This window comes from Ciconia boyciana, chromosome 8 (genome assembly GCF_034638445.1).
Source record: "Ciconia boyciana chromosome 8, ASM3463844v1, whole genome shotgun sequence".
Taxonomy (NCBI): Eukaryota; Metazoa; Chordata; class Aves; order Ciconiiformes; family Ciconiidae; genus Ciconia; species Ciconia boyciana.
This window is the reverse complement of record NC_132941.1, coordinates 20729972-20753533: the sequence shown is the minus strand read 5'-3', so window position 1 is coordinate 20753533 and position 23562 is coordinate 20729972. Positions and strand designations below refer to the sequence as shown.

At 39.4% G+C, this 23562-nt stretch overlaps 3 protein-coding genes across 8 annotated transcripts in view; 2 read left to right on the top strand and 1 right to left on the bottom strand.

Annotated features, from left to right (window-relative positions):
* The first annotated feature begins 355 nt into the window (after positions 1–355).
* SKIC8 (SKI8 subunit of superkiller complex) lies at positions 356–8587 on the top strand. Of its 3 annotated transcripts, none has more exons than XM_072871429.1 (11): positions 356–424; positions 736–779; positions 873–900; positions 1252–1357; positions 2260–2432; positions 3565–3713; positions 4069–4162; positions 4959–5052; positions 5721–5813; positions 6468–6546; positions 8002–8587. In XM_072871429.1, exons 2-11 carry the CDS (start codon positions 768–770, stop codon positions 8089–8091), a joined length of 918 nt encoding a protein of 305 aa, XP_072727530.1. In that variant the 5' UTR covers positions 356–424; positions 736–767; the 3' UTR covers positions 8092–8587. The 3 variants fall into 3 exon arrangements, with proteins under 3 accessions (XP_072727530.1, XP_072727529.1, XP_072727528.1); XM_072871428.1 differs by having other exon boundaries at positions 414–488; XM_072871427.1 differs by lacking the exon at positions 356–424 and having other exon boundaries at positions 431–779; positions 8002–8586.
* Positions 8588–9163: 576 nt separating this feature from the next.
* On the bottom strand, positions 9164–15136 carry DNAJA4 (DnaJ heat shock protein family (Hsp40) member A4). 4 transcript variants are annotated; one of them, XM_072871421.1, is made up of 8 exons: positions 14986–15136; positions 14719–14856; positions 12781–12961; positions 11812–11916; positions 10795–11022; positions 10485–10715; positions 9855–9955; positions 9164–9773 (listed from the first exon to the last, which is right to left on the bottom strand). In XM_072871421.1, exons 2-8 carry the CDS (start codon positions 14848–14850, stop codon positions 9555–9557), a joined length of 1197 nt encoding a protein of 398 aa, XP_072727522.1. In that variant the 5' UTR covers positions 14851–14856; positions 14986–15136; the 3' UTR covers positions 9164–9554. The 4 variants fall into 4 exon arrangements, with proteins under 4 accessions (XP_072727522.1, XP_072727524.1, XP_072727523.1 ...); XM_072871423.1 differs by having other exon boundaries at positions 14972–15034; XM_072871422.1 differs by having other exon boundaries at positions 14950–15018.
* A 7696-nt stretch (positions 15137–22832) lies between these two features.
* The window catches only part of ACSBG1 (acyl-CoA synthetase bubblegum family member 1), a 40970-nt gene continuing 40240 nt past the window's right edge, over positions 22833–23562 (top strand). The window contains exon 1 of the mRNA XM_072870342.1: positions 22833–22912. Within this exon, the coding sequence (XP_072726443.1) occupies positions 22833–22912 (80 nt within the window). The remainder of the gene's footprint in view (positions 22913–23562) is intronic.

Below are 23562 nucleotides of genomic sequence, written 5' to 3'. Positions count from 1 at the left end.
GCTGCAGGCGCTCTTGCCTTGCGCTGCCAGGCCGTAGGAAGGGGGGTGTCGGGTAGTCCGGGTGGACCTGCTGCTGCCAGCGGGGCTTGCGAGGGCGACCCGTGAAGGCTGGAGGGAATTAACCCCGCTGCCTTCGTCCCTGCGGTACACCTGAGGTACTCAGGACACTGCCGATGGAGGGCGGCGGGCCGTTGCTCCCGCCGGCGGGCTGTGGCAGCGAGGGACGGGCGAGCTGGCCGCGGGCTGCCGCCGTGGCCGTTAGGACCGTTAGGGGGAAGGGACCCTCCTTGGCCACACGGCGGCAATAGAGAGCGCGAGGCCGGAGTCCTCTCTATTGTTGTGGCGGAGAGAAGGGCTTTGAGGGGAGGTGCTTTTGTCGCGCCCTCGGTTGTAGAGACGTCATCACTGTGCGACGGCGGCTGAGGTGGTGACGGGGTGGCCGGGTGGCGGTGGCGTTGGGCAGAAAGCTGTGTATCCGGCACGGCACGGTACGGTGCCGCACCGCACCGCACCGCACCGCGAGGGAGGGCGAAGGCGGCCGTGGGCCGAGGGGAGGCCGCGGCGGGGATGCTGGGCCCTTGCGTGGCGGGCGCTTCTCGCCGTGCGAGCGGAGGGTGACAAAAAGGCGGGGTTTCCCCTAGGCCTTACTCCTGTGCCTGCCGGGTTTTCTCCCTCCAGAGCAGTGTTTCTGAGGCAGAGTCTTATTGCTGGGCCTAATGGGTTTTCTTCTTCCAGAGCATTCCTGTTAAGATTGCTTCCATAAAGACATGACCACACAGGTAAACAAAAACACAGCGTTAATTAAACTAATCGCTAGCTTGATATTTTTTTTAGGCTGCTCATACGTAATACTAATTATTTTTTCTTTCTAGTACGGTATTCTCTTCAAGCAAGAGCAAGGTGAGAAAACACACGTATTAAATAGTATTGGTCTTCTTGGATGATGTAAAATTGATAATGGCAGATATACTAGTGAGATGACCTGGATTATGTTTATATTAAGTATAAATCTGAAAACCTCAGAAATAGCTATGGTGTTTTTTCAGCAGTGATCTTGGTGAACAAAATACATCATGTGTTTTGAAACAATGAAAACAGTGACAAGGCTCTCGGAACACTGGTAGGCCTGAAGAGGAAGGGGTCTATTGCCAACATTACAATCAGCAATTTTAGCATTACCGAAACTGGTAGTTGTCTTCCATCAGAAGAAACCACTTAATTTTTAATTTCTATGCTTATATTCTCTTTTAGCTCACGATGATGCCATTTGGTCAGTTGCCTGGGGAAAAAATAAAAAAGATGGTTCTGAAACAGTGATCTCTGGTTCTTTGGATGATCTAGTGAAGGTCTGGAAGTGGTAAGTGAAGTGTTCCATATTAACCAGTTTTAAGCCTTGGAAGTAGTGAGTATGGAGATAAAGCAGTCTTGAATTTCCATAATCTGCAGGGATGTTAGAACTTACATCAGGGAAGGGGTAGCCTGGCACACGTAATTGTTCTCTTGAGCAAGCTTATCTTCATTGGTGCATGCTTTCTCTTGGAGTGGTAGCGTTCTGATACACTTTAATTTTGACAAACGCGAACCCTCTTGAAAATGCACATCAAATTTTACATGTCGTCTGCCAGAGAATAGTACAACTTGATGTATTTCTAAACCAAATAATTAGAAATGCAACTTTTTATGACACAATGCATTGGGAGCATGTGTACTGAGAAAGGAATAATGGGAATAGAGTAAAAGAGGAAATGACATCTTCCTTTTTTATTAAAAAAAAAAAAATCTTCATAATCCTCATACAAGTGATACTGAAGTGTGCTTTTGCAAAGAAATTGTTTGGTCTCTTAGCCAAAGCAGTATGAAGTATGCACTTCACTTTAATGACATGAGTAGCTCTGTTGTGGTGTGGTGATTATAAAAATGTTGGTCATTGCGTTTCACGCTATGCTGACAGATTAACAGTCTGCTGTGTAAGTACTCATGTATTGATGTGTAATGGACATTTCAGTGGGACTACTTACAAACTTAAGATGAAGTACACGCTTTACAGAAATATGGTGATTGATTTGTTGGTTCTTTCCCTTAAGTACAGAGAGCAAGTTGCGCATAGCTATCATCACACTTCATGGGTGAAGTTGGATTCCCCTTTTGTTGAACAAAATGGAGAAATGCGGGTTGTCTTGTTTGTTTTGTCTGAGGTTGGAGATTGGTTAAGTCCCCCCAGCTATTCATAACTAGGCTTTTCTTTCCTTTGAACAAAAGGAATGATGAAAAATTGGATCTACAATGGACTTTGGAGGGTCACCAGCTGGGCGTGGTATCTGTGGATATCAGCCACACAGGTTCCATTGCAGCATCCAGCTCCCTAGATGCCCATATTCGCCTTTGGGATTTAGAAACTGGCAAACAGATCAAGTCAATAGATGCTGGTCCTGGTAAGATTTCAGTGTTAAGCTGTCTCTGCGTAAGAAGTGTACTTACTCTAGATAGTAAATACCTGCACAGTGTATAATTAGGGTATATGAGATGACTAGGGTGGGGTTTTTTTAAAAATCTTTCTTTGTTTGCAAAAATCTTATTGATTTTATGAACTCAACATAAAGTAGTATCAGACATTTTTATGTTTATTTTTTCACGCTACTTACGCTTTCTCAGTTACGTTTAGATATGCTTTTTGCTAGACGCATAAAGCAGAATGGAAACCAGCTTGCTCTTACAGATGTATTGATAAAAGGATATTTTAAAAAAGAATTCAAATGCTTATTCAAAGCTATGTAAATGCTGATTTACAAAGAAAGTCTGAGCTTTCTTTGTAAGCACTGCATTGCACTGAATTTGAGCTGTATATGTGATGCTTATTTATGCAGTACAACTAATCATGAGTGAGCAAGTCAAAACACAGTAAAGCTGAAGTCTGGATAGTGTTACGTCCTCCAAGTTGGAATTCAGGGCCTAAGATCTTACTCTAAATATTTCATTGGTCCACTGGCAATCCCTAATTTAAGAATAATCTTGCAGTGTTTTAGATAATTAATATTAAGCTTATAGGGGAAAAAAAAAAGTGAATTATATTGTGCCAGATAAATACATTGTACTGCTATAAAAAGGCATGTTCTTTTTAAATTCCGTTGCAAGGAATATTGATCTGTTACATTCGTATAACTGCGTTCCTCCTGCATCTTCTGTGCTTTGCTAGATACTAGTGTTGCTTTCTTTTACTGGTTTAATAACTTTTGGTACCAGGAGAAAAGTAAGACTTTAGACTTAACTCATGCAGTCTTAAATTCTAAATTTATTGTTACAGGAGGGTCTAATAAGCTCAAGGTCTTATTAGAAAACGTAATCTTTCACTAAACAAATAAATGGCTCAAGCTATGCTCCATTAATTACATAAAAGGAAGTTATCTTTCATGAGCTTGTACACTCTTCTTAAGAGTATGTAGTAGAGTTTAGAGCATTAAGAGTCGTTAGGGGGTTAAATGTCTAAACAGATGCATACAGAACTAACATTGTTGAATAACAACTAGAAACAGTATTCAGCTAACTGATTTTTTCTTTTTAATACAGTTGATGCTTGGTCCCTGGCTTTTTCACCTGATTCCCAGTACCTTGCAACAGGGAGTCATGTGGGAAAAGTAAATATTTTTGGTGTTGAAACCGGAAAGAAAGAATATTCTCTGGACACCAGAGGAAAGTTCATCCTTAGCATTGCATATGTAAGAAGCACAATTGATAATTTCTTATGTGAAGTTGCTATTGCTGTAATATGTTGTACATCAGATATTTTTGTTTCCATCTATCGGTTTATCTCTACATAATACTAAATGACAGCCATACTTTTATAGTTCCAAATATAAACTGCGTGACATTCCCCTCCACATATATGGAAAATATACTTTGATCTTGCTTATACACATATTGTGAATAAGTCAGCTGAAGTCTTCAGGATTTTTGGAGCCCAGGAACCTTGCATAGATCCTATTTGCGAAAAGTTGCTAAGAGAATGTCAGGGAGGTACATAGCGTAAATGCATATGGTTGTTAAATGCATACTTTTTGTGCTTTATTACAGAGTCCAGATGGAAAATACTTAGCTAGTGGAGCAATAGATGGCATTATCAATATTTTTGATATTGCAACTGGAAAACTTCTGCACACGCTAGAAGGTAATGGTTTGTGTATTTGCAATACTCAAGTTCTGGCTTAATTCCTCAACAAAATTAAAGGATATAATGCAAGTCAGAATAAGATACAACAGCCATGGTATAAATGAGTTGATGTTTCTGTCCATTAGACAGTATTTAGTTATTTAGTGTGCTGTAACTTAAACCACTTAAAATACTAGAGGCAAACCGTAAGCTCAGGCTTGCATCATAAATGCCTATCTCAAAAGATACAGTCAGTAATGCTTAACTAAATTCTTAAATTGCAGTTCCTTCTTGTATTGCAGTGCAGTACAAGGGAATGAAGCTAAGCCAAATGTGTGCTGCCACACATATGATTTTTCTTTTTGCTATGGTATCAGTTTTATAGCAATTTATTCCTGTTTTAAAAAATAACCAAACATTTTATGTTGTAGAAGACATGCAGTTTTCTAACAGATAAATGGGCTTTTAATGTTCGTGCAGTTTCTGTCCAGTTGTATAGTTAATTCAAAAACCCAACCACTTAAACAATATGAAATCATATTAGAAATATGACATAAGTTCTAATAAAGATCCACAGCTGAAAAAATAAGATACTTTTGTGTTGCAGTGGACACGCCTTAACATTCAAAGTTCAGAATTAACTGTCAGTTTCCATTTTAGGTTTTGTGAAGAAGCCTGTAGAGGCATAGAGAGAAAGACTCTTCAGAAGTTGCTTTCTTTTAACAGGGAATGCTGTTCTCATGTAGCTTCTTAAGCACTGTCATTAGTAAGAGGAATAGCTGCATTCTAAGCCATTTATAACTTTGAATTTCAGGTCATGCGATGCCTATTCGTTCACTGACATTTTCTCCAGATTCTCAGTTACTTGTAACTGCTTCAGATGACGGCTATATCAAAATCTACGATGTGTAAGTTGTTATTTTGCAAGACATGCTAACAGGAAAATAACTATTCAGAGAGGCTGATACAGTAAAAAATATATCAAACCCTCTGCTCTCTATAATTCCCTTCAGCTTTTGGTGACTTCTTTATGTAATAAATAATCTTAAATAATAAAATACTACACCCTTAGATAGTTTTTAAAAAGTGCATAGGTGGATGACAGCCTTAACTTGAAAACAAATTACGTTCCTCATATTTGCCCTGTAGGCAACAGGCTAATTGTTTTGTATATCTGTCCTGTGTGTTTGTTTACCCATCTTAAACATCTGTTCTGTACCCAAGAAATTATGACCTATTTCTGTTGCATTGTGCAAAAACTTGGAAGACCCTGGGGAGGAAAAGGCACTGCTTCAGTGATCTTCGCTCCCCTAAACCTGCATTACTTTGCTGCCTTCATGGTGAAACTGTTTTGTCCACCAGTGTATCTTCTTAGTGACTTCTTTTTATGTTAACCATTTGAAATGGAAGAACAGAATCTCTTGTAACACCAGTTCAACTTGAATGAACAAATGTCCAGAAGTCACCGTCCATGACCTTGCATTGAACCATTCCTGACTGCACTAGCTAGAGTATATTCCTGTTGCTTATTCCTTGGAATTCATAAACCAAATGTTAAAATTTGTTCTTTCCACAGGCAACATGCAAACTTGGCTGGCACATTAAGTGGTCATGGATCCTGGGTATTAAATGTAGCATTTTGTCCTGATGATACTCATTTTGTTTCCAGGTATTGAGGATTTTTAACTTATTTATGCTTACTGAAAAAAAAAATAATAATTTTGTATTTATAAAGGGAGATGGATCATAAAAAGTAGTTGTGTACAAATTGCAATGGAATCTATAATGGAATAACCTACATAACAATTAAAGACTCGAGCCAATCTGTGATGTGGTACCAGTTGTAGTGAATGGTATTTCATAGTGTAAGTAAGTCATCCCAGTGCAGTGTAGTTGCCTACAAGTGAAGAACATCTAAACCTAAGAGAAGGGCAATTTGATTCTAAATAGCTGAAAAATTGCCGTTGAATTAAAAAGTACAACCTAATGTAGTAGTACATTAATCTAGTTGAACTTTAGTTTTAACTCCTAAAACAGCTCAGGCAGTTGGGGGACCAAGTATACGTAACAGGAGTTTCTTATCCAAAGAACTTGCTTCAAAGAATTTTCTGGCTAAAATGGGAGTCTTCATTTTCATGTTGCAGATATTGAAACAGTAAATGTATTTTAAAGGTAACTGGAACCTGGCAGAAGATGCACTCCTTTGCTACTTCATCCCTGAAAGAGGGTTTCTTATGTCTACCATATAAGCTCTTTTAAACTTTGCACTAAACTATAGTTAATCTACTAATTTAAACATTGATGAATACTGTTTTTCTTTCAGTTCATCTGATAAAAGCGTAAAAGTTTGGGATGCTGGAACGAGAACCTGTGTTCACACTTTCTTTGACCACCAAGATCAGGTATGTCTACTATTGCTTTATCTAGGTCACTGTGTTCACAGGAGAACTTCAGTTGTGTATTTGTGCACATTTGTGCTTCAACTTGGTGCTGTACCTTCAGGGTTGGACTTCAGCTTGCTGTAATGAAATCTTAAAAGTTGTTCGTGATTATTTGGCACTTAATATTGAACTAATACTCCAAGCATGTAGGTTGATCTTTTCCAATTACATTTTTCAGGTCCAGATAAGGGCAATCCTGAGTGGCCAAAAGGATTCTTAGCAGACTGTAGTTTTTATCTTTGCCTATGGTCTTACTTATTTCTATCACTTGTACAGCATGTGCATGTGTAAGGGGGGAAAATACTTATTTAAAAGGATGGAATTACCTAAAAAGATGCTTGAAAGCACCCTTGGGACTTTTTCCTCCTCAAATGTCTGTAAATAGCTGCTTTTTTTTTTTTTTCCCTCAGTGATAGCTACCCGTGAGGGAAGAGGAGGTTAAGATATCTACCAAGTTACTCTTTTTCCAAATGCTAGGTGTTAAGTAGAACAATGCTATTTTTTAATGGATCATAGAGGAAGACTTAACAAAGGAAATTTTTTCAGATTTTATTTGGGCTCTTCCTTCCATAGTACTTTTTTGCTGGTAACCTTCTTTTCAGTTATCTACAGCTATGGTGGTTTTAGCATTGAAGTACCAAGCGGAATTGGATTTCCAGCGTTGTTTTGGCTGTTGTCTGTATCTCCTAAGTTTGTGGAAGGCAGAGATGTATCAGTGCTTGGGAAGGCTGGTTTTTAGGTATTAATGCAACATGGTGTCACAAGATGCCCCAGAACATGCTGTTGTCAATATACCCATACTGTTGTCAATATTCCCATGTTAATATGCTGGGTAGTCTTCGCTCTTCCTGGTATCATCCTGATGATGGAGATGGGGGTCACTTAAGAGTTTGTGTTAACTGTGGTAAGTCAGAGGACTGACATGAATTTTTCTAAGTTTTGCACTGATAAGTAAATGGCTCTCTTAATTAGCCCAAGGATAAACTGGATCATTCCTCAGTCTGTCATGATGTGTCAGTCTGCGCAAAAAATACTTCCTCTCTTGCTTTCCTGAAAGCACTGTAAAATACTCCTTTCTGAAAGGAAGACAGGATGGGTAAGAGTGAAAATGTTAGGTTTGATTTATGCAAACTGGAGCAAGTAGTTTTCAGCCTTTTTCAAGTATCTTTAGATTGTGTAATCCATTGTCAGTAGGAGTGGAATGTAAGAACTTGCCAGGCTACTAGATGGCAGTGTCCTTCTATGGTTCATCAACCTCATAGGCTGTTAAAGCAGAGGCAACAATTGGACCAGTTCTAATAAGGTGGTGTTAAGTAATACTCCCTCTTCTGCTTGTTGTAGTGAATGTATTTGACTGCCATGAAGACATTTTATCTTAGTTTCCTGTTGATAACCTCATGTATGTCTTATTTGCAGGTTTGGGGAGTTAAATACAATGGAAGTGGGTCCAAAATTGTATCTGTTGGAGATGACCAAGAAATTCATATTTATGACTGTCCAGTTTAAATGTCATGACTCTGACTTTTGGTTAACTCTTGTGGCAGTTTAATACTACTGTCCTTCTATGTAATTTTTTAGTATGATAAAAGCATTTTAATAATGCTGATCTGCAGAATCAGGTATGTTTATATGTAATTTTGATTTTGTTTAGCATGAGAGAACGCTTTACTTTTTTAAAAATAAAAGCTACAGATGCAAGTAATGTGTGTCTAATCCTTGGAAAAATGTATTTTTGGAAATATGTAGTCATGGATGAAGTAAATACTCAGCTAATCTCCCCTGCCTTTATACATAAATAGACAGAGCTGGGCAGCGTTGACCAAGTCTCACAGCAGCTTATTTTAGCAAAAGGAACAGCAACTGAATCTATGTTGTATGCATGGGAAATGATAGCCTGTACTTATCTTGATGTTGTCCCAATGACTGCAATAGGGTCACTTAAGTTGAACACCTGTTCTGGCAATTGTATGGTGACATGTAGTGAAATTAAACCATGATGAATGAGCTAAAGGGTGCTAGTTGTTTCTAACCCTGACTTAATACAAACTCCACTAGGAAACAGATAAAAGGAAAAAAACTTTAATGGGATTGTTCTACTATAGTATCTTGTCATGGTATAAACCAGCAGCAGTATACCCAACCCATGTGGTTTTGTTTTTTTCAGCTTGGTTAAGGCTGAAGTAAAAACCTCTTCTAGGGAAGGCTGAAATACAGAGCTTGAGTTTCTGAAATATCAAAGTTTTATTTGGTTTGCTTCTATGTAAATTAGAAATAGGTGGTGTACACACTATACACATTAGAAGGATACCTTATAACCCTAAGTTATGCTTGCATAGAACTAAGCAGCTGAAGGAATGCTACTCTAATACAATGAGAGAACACAGGGAAGAGTGCTGTTATCCAAGGAGTAGGGCATACACACAAGGCTTTTGGAATACAGACTGAGACAGGTAGTAGTGTTCAACCAAAGTTGAATATGGAGGACAATCTAGACTAGGTGACAACAATCTGAGCTTAGAGAACCTTATTTCAATAAAGGGGGTTCTAGAGTGGCTTAGAAAGTACAAGAGAAGCATGATAAAATGTGAAGAGGTCTATTTATTAGAAGTTATTTCTGCTATGTTTTATTCCATGAAATTAATCTTCCAGTATGAAAGTATTTACATAAGACACTCCACTTAGCCTCTATCAGTATTGCCAAAGTCTTATATAAATAGCATAGGTGAAATAAATTGAGAACCTTCACAGCAAAGGAAAATGTATACCAACTCAGTTGGTTCTCAGCTGTGTGACATTTGCTTTATATATAAAGACTACAAGAACACAATATAAATTAGTTACAAAAAGGTGATACTGACAGCGCAGCAACTCAATTTGCTGAACACAAAAACCACAAGCAGTGGCTATTACAGCCATGCAGTTTTCATTGTGAAAATTTACATTTTAGATGACATCCATTCCACCTTGCTTTAAGATGTCTGACATTGTACTCCTGTTCTTGGACCCTCTTCATCTTCTTCATATGCTTCTCCCCCACTGTTTCGGTAGGTTTGCTCACTTGGATCAAAATCTTCAAGGTCTACCTGATCCATCTCATCTGTAATCATAACATCTTCTCGTGGAGGAAGCAGAGCCTCCAGGAGACACAGTTTCTCCCTTGGGAGCCAGTAGTGTTCTGGGAACTGGACCTACAATTTTTTTATTTTTAATGAATAGTTACTCCTGATGCCAACACAGATATCTTTGCTACAGAATAACAGTCAACTTACCAAAAATTGTATAATTAAGCTGCCTTTGTCCATTGGAGATTTGTAGATAGGCATCCCTTCATTGTAGATACACTTTAGGTCACCATGTTTTATCACTTCACCTACACAGAGATAAGAGCTGTAAGCTTACATGACAGACATTTCATAACCATGAAAAAGCAGGGTTATACACAAGCAGTGCTCCCACAGTATCCAAGGAAGACTACTAAGCAACTCATAGATAAGGCTTACAGACTGAAAAGTACTAAAACCCAGCTATACAGAAATAACACCATTTAGGCTATTTCCTCTACTGTAAGAGAATCAGCTTCTCTTAGCACAGCCTTCAGGCTGAATTAACAGATAATCTGGTAGAGTTTAAGCTTCTGGCCTCTTTAATATTTTCCTGGATATCCACCTTCTTTATTAAGCATTTGACAACTTTAGCTATAATTCCGCATGTAATGTTTTAGAAGGAGTGACAACAAAGAACCAACTGAATTAAATGACTGCAAGTGTAGTTTGAATCTGTTGCATCAACTGGTTAAAAAAAAAACCACCACCACAAAACAAACCTCCCAAAAAACCCTAGTCTAGGCAAAATTAAACAGGCAAGCAGTTTATGTAGCAACAGAACTCTTAAAGACCTACCTGGCCTAGATGATATGACTAGAACTCTGTTATCCAGAGTTTCAATGGTCTTTCTGAAACCACATAAAGCCTCCGAGAGTTGAATTCTCATTTTTGTGATTAAGTCATGCCCTCGCCTCTGGAAGACACTGTGATCCTTTTGATCAAGCACAATTATAACATCACCAGGTTCCAGATCAGGCTCCTGGTCACCTTCTCCATGAAACACTATCTTCTGACCATCTTTCATACCTGGAACAAAGAAACCCTTTTATTCACTGCAGAACTATAGAGTATGATTAGGGACACAGAACAAATACACAGTTCTTACCTTTATCAACATGAACTTCTATGATCTTTTTCTCTCTTACAACCTTAGAACCATTGCAGTTGTCACACCTGTCCTTCGGATTTATTCTTTCACCTTGGCCTTTGCATTCTGGACACACAGTTTGGATTTGTTGTACCATGCCAGGTCCAATCTGCTGAACTAGAACTTGCATTCCTCTTCCTTTACACACAGGGCACTTTTCTATTGCCCCTCTCTTTCCCCCATAACCTTTGACAAAAAAAAGAGTTAAATCTGATCTCAGTCTCAAAAAAGAAAAGTTACTCTACAGTAGTCAGGCTGCAACACACTGACTTCAAGAGCACCTTTTAGGGCAACTTAAAGTAGTTCAGTAATGTATTTCCAATGTAACTGGAATTTAGTTTCCAATCACAAAACATGCCCCACAAGTTAGAAGTTTCTACAAGTAACAGTAAGCCAAGTTTTCCATGCACAGTTTATTAGCCTCTGCCCACCTCCCAATACATCTTGGGTTTTCAAGGAACTATCAGCATACTGACTTCAAGGCCTAGACATTCCATTAATACTTTGGAAAGAATCTGCTTGCTAAATATGTAATAGAGCACTAAGATACAAGACCTCATTAAAATTTACCTCAAAGAAGACCAGTCATTATGGATACTTAATAGCTGTAAAATGAAATGCATAATACAAGCTAGACTTCTACCCACAGCAATTAAAAAAGTTTAGTTAAACAGGCATTTATTAAAGTTCTGGATTAAGATACTTTTAATTTAGGTACCCTTAACTATAATTTGCAGTGAGTTTAAGTCTGCCATTAGAACAACAACTTTATACCACTATGTTTAAGAAAACCTTATTCTTGGATAAGCATAAATAAGAACTAAATATGCTGGCAGACTTGGGGGGGGGGGGAGAGAAAAATAAAACCACCACCATTTATTGCCAGCCCCCCCCAGTGTTTTTTTTTTAAACAAAAAAGCTTGGAGTAAGAGGGGTTTGAAACTACTACTTGGGTTTGGTTGTTTTTTTTTTTACCTTCACACTTTCCACAAATAACATTCTTTTGCAGTGCCAGTTTCCTTGTAATACCATTATATAAGTCTTCAAGAGATACACCTAACTGGTGCACAACATTTTTGCCTTGAAAAAAAAAAAAACAAATGAGAGAAAGATTAGTTCTGGTTCAGCTGTTGTAAGGACAAATGTTTATTTAAAGGCTTCTACACTTGTTCATACATGCACAGTCTCACTGAAGAAATGTAAAGTTCATTCCAAACTTTGAACACAGCTCAGCCCCCTTAAAAGCATGTGCAGTTCCATCAGCTTCCACTGAGCTGCACCCACTTATGTCAGAACATAAAGTTTAGCTGTAATTAAGCAAAGCATCATTAAATCCACCCTACCCCTGCTCCTACCCCTAATTTTATAAGGGTAACTGAAACAGCAGGATGCAAGGACACTACCAGCTTCAGATCTACTCCATTTAGAACTTGCTGTTATGCCTACCTATACATTTCCATACCACTTCATAGCATAATTTCAAAGATCTTACAGCAAGTTACTACTTGCTCCTTCAACAGACATTGGCCAGAGAAAAAGACAAAAATCATACTGTGCTTTTGGCAGCACTCTCTACTGTTTCAGATAATTTCTCACAAATATTTTCATGAGATTTAACATTACTAAAGGTTAAGTTGATGGTGTCCTTTGAAGTAAGTTCACCCCCCCCCCCCCCCCCCCCAAGATTACCCACACCCAGTTTAACAAAAAATAAACAGAACTCATCAGAAAAATTGCTATGGCTATGTCATCTACTTTATTAGACTCTTAATACTGGAGTAACTAAAAAACTAAAAAAAAAAAAATCATATTTTACTTGTTCTATTGTTGCAAAGAGTAATATCCACACTATGTGCACTCAGCAGAACAACAGTACCATAGCACAGGTGTTTTATGCTTAAGTGCATGGTTAAGAGTTTCTAGAACTTGTTTAGAACTGTGTACCTCTTCTCTCTCTATTCATTCGGCCTCCACCACCAAAGAACATGTCAAAGATGTCCATGGGTGAAGAGAAGCTGCCGCCACTCAGGCCTCCTTCTTTAATAGCCTGCTCCCCACCCTGGTCATAGAGGTCCCTTTTCTTTGGGTCCGACAGAACTTCATATGCCTGGGATATGAGTTTAAACTAAAAAGAAAAAAGCAGCTCTGAACAACTATGACCAAAAGGAAAAGTAACCCTCTCATATACAACTCCACCTTCAGATTGAGCCACTATAGCACTCTCTTGTAGCATTTGTCTTTTTCCAAAGGGAAACTCCCTAAACAAATGTGTAATAAGACTATAATCATACACTTTTGTCCAGGGAAGCCACCCCTTTTCTTCCCTCTCCCCCCTCCTCCCATCTTACAAGTGGGCTTAATTTAGAGTCACATCCAACTTACAATCAACGCAAACTACACTTTGACGATTGTGGTAGTTGCAACCATTACACACTTCTAACAATTCCATTTAAAAAGGGATATGATACTATCCCAAAGTCTTGGAGGTCCCCAGATGCTCAATGGCCACAGCAGTGCTAGTCATTCTAGAGCTACACAGAGATCCCTCGTGGCTGCTGAGCTGCCACATCCAGCTGGAACTAACAGATTTAAGTGACCAGACACTGATGTTGCTTACTCATTACAAATAGGACTCAGATACAAATCAAAACATCCACTTTATCAAAAAAATTAAGGGATTTTTTTTTAAATAGCTATCAAGAATTTCCTATTACTAAGATGACTACGTTAATTTTTAAACACAATTTGCTATTACTGAAATTACTACTTCCATTTTAAACATGATTTACTTGCGACCAGGTAAAGTGGTGTAAGTAAAAAAGCAGGCCAAAAATAAAAGCAGAAAAGGTTACCTCTGACTATTTTACTATTTAACTAGCTTGAGTTTTGTAAATTAGTGTACTAGATACACAAACATGGAGTTTCTATTCCTATGTTAAGGTATTATCAGACCAGCTTTTAGATAAATAATCCTATAATTCAAGTTTTCCATAGTTCTCCAATTGCGGTGCTCATTTATCCTCCTAGGCAACATGTGGAGTTGAGCAGATCTCTGCTACCAGCAAGTAAAATGGTTTTGTTGTAAACAGTCCACCCATGTGCAGCCCAATGACGACTTCTAGATAGTTACCTTGTCCATCTGCATTAGCATTTTCTCTGAAGAAAACTCATCCTGTTCAGGAACACAAATCCATCCGGTGCAACCCCAGCACGCACAGTAGTGCTGGCAGCTGGGTCCACCACTGGCCTTTGCAACATCTGACACAGCACGATGGCCATTAGGACTCTATAAATCCTTTCAGCTTTGCCCGTTTTAACCAGCATCTCTATAAGAATGAGCTCCCATTGGCAACTGTGGGGAGACCAGTAGGAACTGCGTCCAAAAGGAAGAACTAAGGCATCCCCTCCTGCCACAGCTGGGCCATCAGGCCTGCTGCCAGCTTCAGATGTCTTTTACAGACTTTGAAGAACGGGAGCCTTCATTTAGTCGGACTATGCTACAGGAACAGCGTTATGTCCGTCCTTTAGGCAAAGCAGAATTTTAAAATGGAATTAAGGGCGCGCTTTCCGCCTTTGTACATGAACAACGACCGGTATATGGAAGACCCGCGGTGCCCCACGCACGCGGCTCTGCGCCAGCACCCACATTCTCCCGGCAGAGTCGCCCATCTTGAGGCCCGGCGGCGCCTGCAGCAAGCCCACCCGGCGCAGGCAGAGCCCAGGCTCGGCCCCAGCCCGCCGCGAGTCCGCGCCACCCCGCCGGAGGGGCCTGCCTAGCGCAGGGAGACGCCGCAGGTGCCGCCGGGAGCGCTGCTGCCTCACCGCGGGCGGGCGGCCCACGGGCCCCAGTCCAGTCCCAGCCCGGCCTCAGCCCCCGCATACCCGCTCGCCCTCGCTGGGGTTCTTGTCGGGATGGTACTTCAGCGCTAGCTTGCGGTAGGCGCGTTTGATCTCCTCGGAGGAGGCACTGGGCTTCACCTGCAGGATGTCGTAGTACTCCGTCTCCTTCACCATGGTGTCCTGCGGGAGGACGCGCCACGTTACACTGCGTTACCCCCCCCCCCCCCATTACGCCACGGGCCAGGACGCGCGCCCCAAAACAGGTCACCCCACCCGGCATCCCACAGAGGCCCACCAGGCCACGCTCACCGCCGCTGCTGCCCCGCCGCTGCCGCCCGCTGGCCGATCACCGTTGCCCCGCCTCTTCCGCGGGTTTTATATGGGCACCGGCCGAATCTTCTGGAATGACGCCGCCCTACGTCACGGCCCTGGAACGGTCTAGAATTCCCGCGCGTGATGTCACCGCCGGTACGTGCAGGGGGAGGAGCGTTTCTCCACTCGCCACTTCGGGAGTGGGTGGGTGGTGGTGGTGTGTGTGTGTGTGTGGGGGGGAGATGCTGCTCTGTGGTGGGCTTGGCCCAGTGAAGGCTGAGACGAGCCGTAGAGGTCGCTCCCCACCTTTCTCCTGAAGGAGGAGGCTCTCCAGGGGGCGGTTTCTCCCCGTCAGGTGTCACGGGTTTTGGTCACTACAGTGTAATTTTACGGTAGCCTTCTTAATTGGTGGCAGTTTGTCTTCCTTCTCTCCTGTAAAATTTATTAATTCGTATCTGGCCTCGGGAGAGGCTAATGAACACCCTGGTGCAAACTTACCCGCTCCTAAGAAGCGAGTACTGGCTGTGCATTAGAAGTTGTTAGTTAATCTGTTGGATTTCTGATGCTTTGTTCTTTGGTATTTTGGGCATTTTAAAATTAGTTGAGCTAATGGCATGCCCCCATTCTATTCATTTGTTAGTCGCCCTTTCGTCAAGCCAGCCTGCTGAGAGCGGGCTAGAAAGCTGGGTTAGTTTTCATCTTTCTCTAGGCAACCAAAGGTCTCCAATTAATTATTTACTGCTCAGGTGAAAGGAGATAACTGCTACTGGTGTAGGAGCTGAGTAAAAGCATGTTTTCCTAGTAGATGACAAATTAGTGCTGAAAATCACAAGTGAAAAATACAGAAAAGCTGTATGAAGTAAGAACAGATTTTGTTCAAACTGAAGATGAGTAGAAATGCTTACAAGCTGTTTTTATTGCAGAAAAGAGTTCTTTATTTCTGGAAGCAGTTTTATGAAACAAGAACATCTCCTGTAGTTATGATAACCCAAAGGCTGCAGTGCTCTGTCAACTGCAATACAGGTAAAAAGTTAAGATGGCTGTGAAGAAAAGAACCTTGTTGCATTGTCTAACAGTGGAAAATTGAGAAAAAGAAAAGGAGGAAAAAAAAAGGCAATGTGGGTTTTGAATGAAAAATTTGTATGGTTTAAAGCTCTAGTAACATTATAATGAACTTCTTACTGTATTTCAGGTAAATACTATTAGAAGATTTAATTAATGCAATCTGTTCTTTGTATAGTCCTGCTTATATTAAACATGTAGACTTAATAAAGGAGGGGGAGCTAAATCTACAGGAAAAAAAAGCCCAAAATGTCAGTGAAAGGAACAGTTCAAAACCACAAGAAAGAAATCAGTGTTAGAAACTATTATTTTCTCTAAGCATAATTATCAACAGCTGAACATGTCAGTCTATGTTTTGCAATGGTGAAATTATATTGACAAGTAAATGCAGAAATTATTTACCAAAAAAACTATAGTAAGTTACTCTGTAAACTTGTAGGCTGAGACCTATATATCCCCTTTTTAAGGGGAAAAAACAGTTTATTCTAGTAGTGGTCTTCACCTTAAAGATAAATTAGCTATAATCCTATAGTCCTGAAGATAATATTCCTGTTAAGAAGAACTGATAAATCTGTTAATAGCTTTGCAGTAGCTGAATGCTTCAGCAGATGAGAGGCTTTCAAAGCACATAATGAATGTCACTGAGAATTGAAATTCAAAAATCAATTGATAGTATGCTGTAAAGAGTATATAATTCCTGTGAGTAGAAACCCTCATGTAGGTTTATGTAGATATTAGTAAATATAACATGAATTCAGACTTGTGGGTGGTTTCTTACTACTAACAGTTGTTACTAGTAGTAACAGCCAAAAACTTCACTGGTATGGATCTTTCCTTAAGAGGGTTGAGTCTCCTGCTTTGTTTACTTTCCTTTCATTTTATTAGAGGGAGCTACCAGGTAATATTTACTTTGATATTAAGTATTTGTTTTCTCCATCTTTGGTTCCAGTTGGTACAACCAAACTCCTTATTTATTCAAAGAATTAGTAGGAAAAGTAGTAAGGGCTGGTGTTTTGGATTAGAAAAATAGGAGAGAAATCACTCCATCGGTATTCTTTGCATCACCATCTGCATCTCCTGCATCACTCTAGTCTGAGAACTGCAGTCATCCTGATACCCAAGGGGAATACAGTACTTCTCTAGCTGTCTAAAGCAAAACATTTCCTTTTTATCAATATTGTATTTATGGAACAGAGTTGGAATCCTCAGCACCTGATTGTACTCATCTAATTTGTCATAACTAGTCATAAATGTAATACAGCCTTTAGACATGCAGACATATTGCTCAGCAATTACAGTGGTGGTTCCTTTACTCAACCAACCTGGTGATCGAGTGTGTATATGCTCAATTCTGTTTCTTTTGCTACACACCTTACCTCCTTAAGTCTGTGATTGTTCCTAACCAGCAGTTGCTAACCCATTTCTCAGGTGAACAGCTGATCTCTTTTACTATTCTTTCCCTTCCTTTCCCTCCTGCTGCATGTAATATTATGAATCACCTTGTCACTTTTTACTTGCACAGTATCAAATTTGCATGTAGGTGTAAACAGGAAAACAAGCAGAGAATTTCCATTCTCTGCAAGTAGGCAGGACTGGACTGGGAGTGGGGAATAATTAGATCCTACTGCTCATTTCATTTAACCACCAGAGGACTCTGCCTTCAGTTCTGAAATAGGTATTCCCGCTGTTAGCACAAAACAGGAGTCAAAACACTGCCTCCCACCTGGCCTTGGGAGCATACAGCATCTTTATGCACTACAAGAATTATGTATTTATCTTTTAATCTCTCCTATATGTAATACTCATAGAATCTCCTTGTTTGCATTTCCATCCTTTATCTGGCTATATTACCATTTCTCATTAATCATGTCTTCTAAACTGTGAAGCTGTTGTTGGAAGCAGCATCTTGGAGACACAGGTGAGAGTATAATCTACTGAATTGCAGCTGCAGTTTCTTGCAGCACACTTGATTTTTTGTAGAGAAGTTCCAAGAATAACTTTGATTACAAACACCTGAAAAAAAAATCAGGCATCTAGAGGCTTGAAATGTGTGGCTGTTTTCAGTCACACTAAATTTGCATAAAGAGCTTCAGTAGTCCCTCTGGAAGGTGAAATCAGAATCATAACAGACTTTCTTTGGTGTTGAGCTGGATTCTTTCAGTATCCAAACCTGAACAGGTATCACAATTTCTACAAAGCTGTTAGGAAAACACCCTTTAAATAATATTTTTAACCTATGATTTTGTCTCATTTAAAAAATACTTTTAAAAGGCTATTTAAAGTATAACAGTTTCATGTAATGGAACTTTAACGCTACTGGAACTTTTCCCACATAATTAATACCTGAAAAGGATGTTTTGTACAGAAACAAGGTCTTAGGAAAATCTTTTTGCCTGTGATGGAAAGTAAAAGATCTGTATCTGCAAGAAAATTTAAATGATGGCATTTGTTTTGAGCTGTTTTAGGGCAGTGTATAGTGAGTGACTAGCATTTTTAGAGGGTTTCTCTGAGGCAAGTTTTAATTAAAATGTGAAACAATCTGTAGCAATTAATTTTAATTGCTAGTAATACAGAAGGAGTAAGACCTGTTTTCATAGTACAGTTTTGATTAGTTAAAGGCTGGGCATCTCCAAGTGGTTTGGGCCTGTAGAAAATTTGACTGCAAATATGATGGGATAAATGAACACCTATAGGTAAATGTGAAAATGCAAGCTACTTACTTTGAGTTTAAAACAATCTTTTCCTCAGAAAGAAGCAGCAAAATTGTTTCTAGATGTGCCTGTCCTCAGACCAACTGTTGTTTTGACCTGACAGGATGTTCTGCCTCCCTCTAGTTGCTCAGAAACAGCTGCCTCTTTCTCCAGATGTGCATTGCAGCTACCTTTCCGCCCCCCCCCCCCCCTTATGATTCTCTTCCTTAATTAGTACAAACTGGTAGTTACAGGCAAATCTAAGATGCTTTTGTTATTGGCACTCAGACTCCAGAAGCTCTGCACAAACTAATCCGTGTTTTTCTCTATATTGTTGTGGAACAATTCCCTAGAAAGCAGAATGCATTGTTCAGAAAAGCAAAATGAAATTCCTGTTGCTGTGGCATGGTCAATGAGAGAAAACATTTTTACAGAGAGATTGCTACTGGAAATTTTGTGAAATATTAATACATGCAGCTGGTTATGCTTGTGGATAGCAGTGTGTTTTGTGGGATAAACTGCTTCACCTGACAAATGTACATGAGATAGTCTTGTTTTTACCTAGAGATGCTGCTTTGAGTATGGATAAATTCTCTTCAGTTCTGCAAGTATGGGGAGACAGCTAGGAGTAAAAGTTGTCCTTTCTCTAATCTGAATTCCTTAATTAGAAGTGAATTAGTATAAAAAGTGTATGTGAGTTTAAAAAGATGTTGCTTGCCTAGGGCTTTTCATTAAGGAATCTGCCCTCAGCATCTCCTCCTTAGCCCAAGTTAGCGTAAATTTGTTGATCTTTAAGGTATGTGTTGAGACTCATTTGTTTACTAAGACTTAATGGAGGCTTAGCCACAGTAATGTTTGAAGATATGCTTGGATTTAGAATTTTGCTTAAACCCTGACACCTACTCTTGTTTAAGCGTAACTGTAGAGTTGATCATGTTTTTATTTTAGCTAAAATGTTTTAGAGGCCAAAATTAAATCTTTAATTTTATGGGAAACTGGAAAAAAAAGAAACAACTGGATGAATGCATTGTGTGTGAAAGCTGTATATAATCACAGTAAATGCAGCTAACAGCCATTCAGGAACATAGCAGATAGAGGGCTGCAATTGGTAGCAAGTTGAAAAACTGCCAGGCTTTAAGAGGACTGATTTGAAATAATGAAAAAAAGATTAGAAGTGGTGCCATTTTTGTAAATAAATGTAACAAAGTATTTGAAATAGAAACTGTACAGGTTATTAGATGTTTTGCTAGTGGTTGTTGCAGGGTGAGGGATTTTTTTGTTTTAGACTCAGTGCTGGAAGCCTGGAATAACAATAGGACTACCAGTTTAACATAATGCTTGTACCAAAAAGCATTGTTTTACACTAAGATGTTTGTTACCAGTTACAGGATTTAAAAAAAAAAAGAAAAAGGGCCAATCACACAGAGACATTTTGTTACATGAATTGACAACCTGCTTAAACTAATTGGGATGAACAGCAAGGAGCATCCAGAATTAGTGTACTCCTCCGTTAGTTTTAAATAAGTACAAGTTTTATGGCAAAACATAAACATCCTTGCCTTACAAGTAAAGAAATGGGGGAGTACACAGCTATGGGCAGTTTCATGTTGCCATAGTGGCATTGTGAATTAAACCTGAAACATCCTGTCCCAAACATGAAAGGGTGCCATGCACTCCACCCACGCTGGGACTGGTCTGTGCATTGCGGTTCCGTTGGTTACTGACCTTAGTAACAACATCGCTTTGTTTTGGCCTCTCTAATATTTCTGTTTGAGATCTTGTGACAGTGTCTTCAACACTAAGTATCAGTCACTATTTCCTGAAAGATACAAATCATACTCGTACAGCAAAGGACGTGAACAGTACGTGAGCTTTATTTGCCTCTTAATTTCCCTCATAGCTTTGTGAGCCTGTCAATGCCCAGAAATCTTAACCTGTAGCTGGAAAAAGCAGCCCATCCCACTGCAAAAATTCAGTCTGAGTCTAGTGCAGTCTTGTGCAAGTTGCATGCAAGTAGATAGAGGCATAAAAGAAAAGGACCATAGCATCATGTAAGCTGCAGCATGTAAAAATCATTTGAAGGTAAAGGTCATTCCTTACTGAACTCTGCAGAAGTTGATAGCCTCATTTGTTAGGGTTTATTACTTGAAACTTGAAGAGTACCTAGAAATGTTGTACCAGAACTACAAAGGCAAATTCTGTGTAGAACTATTTCTTATAGCATGACATTCATAAGCCTATTGTTAAAATGACAAGACTGTTTGTAGCTGACAATTGCAGGAAACTTAGTTTAGCACAATCATGTGAGTTTTCTATTACAGTCAAACAATACACAGTCCAAAAGCAACTCTTCTCCACCAGTCCCCCTAGATAAATTCCCCTTTCTTCACAGCCTGGCTGCCCTGCAGCCACTTCCGTTACTAGGGGAGTGATTTAGCATCGGAGAATTCTTGATTGTGTCAAAATAATTTTTTAACCATCAGTTAGTTTAAGGAAGATCATAGCAAAAACAAAACAAAAAAATCCTTTCTAAACATAGTATGTATAGAAGAGATGTATATTTGAGGTTTTCTGTTTATTTGCTGAAAGTACAAGTTTCAGAGAATTAAGAGCCATTTTCCTTCCATGAGACCAGCCTGTTACCTAGCCACTCAACACCCAAGATTCAACCCAAGCAAGGTAATTAGTGGTCATCTAATTTGATTCCTTCATATAAATAGCATGTAAAACATTTTAGATGACCAGAAGAAGGAAAAAAAAGAGATCTCTTGCAACCTAGTTTAATCCTGTTTTTTCTTTGATATTTCTGGAAAGCTAGTTGCAAGCCCATGGGAGATACCTAGTGGCTTTCTGCAAGGAATCATCGGAACAAAGTGAGAATTATCCCAATTTGTGACAATTATCCCAAAATGAAGGAACTAAATCAATCCTGACAAAAAAGAATTTTCACTGCATAAGATGACACATTTCTACCATTGGAATATCCCCTGTTCTGTGTTCAGATATTTTCAAAGCAAGTTTCTGGTGTGAGAATAGACCCCTTAGAATCCCACTGGAAAGTTTTATTTCTTTTCCTTTCATTTCAAATTGCATTATCTACAATTCGGCATTTGGATATGGTGCAAGATACTCTGGAATAAAATTCACATCTTTCTAGAAAGTTAGATGTTTACCAGCCTTACATTTTCCTAATCACTATGGCTGTCTTTGTACTACTAAATAAAACATTCTAGATCATGTTCTGTGGCTCTGAAGGCAAATAGCACGGCACAGCTTGCATCCCTCTCTTCTTCTTCCAGACAGGGTAGTCATTAACATCGTCTCCCAGTAACAGCCCCTGGCCTGGGTTATCCCCTGGTGTAGGGAAATACCAGTTCACACAGACCAAAACCATCCCAGGGAAGGTGCTCGCAGTGGGTGGCTTGAGCCATTCTCCGGATCTTTTTTGTTTACTAGTATAGAAGTAGCTTAAGTAGCTAAACTAGACTTTCTTACGTCCTGGAAAGTAATTTGTTTAGTCGTGTAGAAACTTCTACAGTATATGATAGGCCTGATTTGGTGTAGTTGATGAAGTGCTGGTGTAGTTGTGATGCTGGAAGAGGTGCTTGGCTGTTGTAGTACTGGGTTTCATAGGTATAATTGACTTGAAGGCATTTCCTAATGTAATTAATCTGCATTTTCTTTAAGAAAATAACTTCTTTGAATGTTCTTTTTTGAAACTAGAGTTAATAAAATTAGAATTGCTTCAACTTCTGTGAACAAATTCATTGGAAATCTTGGCAAAATAAAAGATTTGCATCTTAAAGCATGTAGACTCATTAAAATTCTTCTCATGGATAATTAAAGAAAACTGAATTAAAAGGAAAGTTTTAACAGTAAGCAGCTCACAGGCACTGCGACATTTCAAGCATGTTAAAATCAGAAAGAAATAGCTTTTGTAGCTGTAGTCTCCTCCTCTTGTATTACGTGTTGGTTTTTTTTTAACAAATAACCAGTTACTGTTGGTTTCTTCAGTTGTCCAAGTAGCTTATTTATGCCTGACCCGCACAGTTCTTTAGCATATTTGTGACCAGCTTTAGAGGGTTTGTCAGCATGCCTAACAGTGGAGAGATTCTTACGAAAAAATTACAGGATGAAAATGCAATGAATATTTCAGAAAGCTATGAAAATGGGTAAAGTAGCTTGAGTATTTATTTTAACAAACTGATATACCAATTTTTCACAACTTAAGTTTGTCTTCTACTACGGCACAGATCCACAAGAACCTTGTCTGCCTAATGGTGTCTCTGCTATCTAATGCAGACTAAGGTATATCTTTTGAGGCTAGAATGAGAGAAAATTGTAATTAAGATTCTAAATTGATTTATTCTGCTATGCTGACTTCTAGTTTGGTGTTAATAGCATCATTCAGTATGGACTATGTTGCTTGTATCCTGTTTGCATGTATCTAGTTGTATAGCATTCATTTTATAGCACAGAGGCTCTTAGCCCCAGAAGTGGGCTCAGCAGAAGTTCGTGTATAGCAGTTCTGACAAGAGGTATGTTTAGCTCCTGTGGCTCAGCTGCTCACAGCTTAGCAAAACCATGGAATGCTAGTGAAAGTATTGGTAAACTACTAGACTCTTATGCTTCTGTAAATTAAATGATTAATGGCTTTTCAACCATGTGGTGAGATTATAGGCATTCTCAAATATCAGCAAATAGCAGATTTCAGGTAGTCAAGAAAAAAAAAACAGCCAATGCTCCTGTACCATCCCTTCACATGTCTCTGATGGTAAGATTGGCACTGAAGAGTCTAGAAGTTCAGTACCAGTTGCTCTGC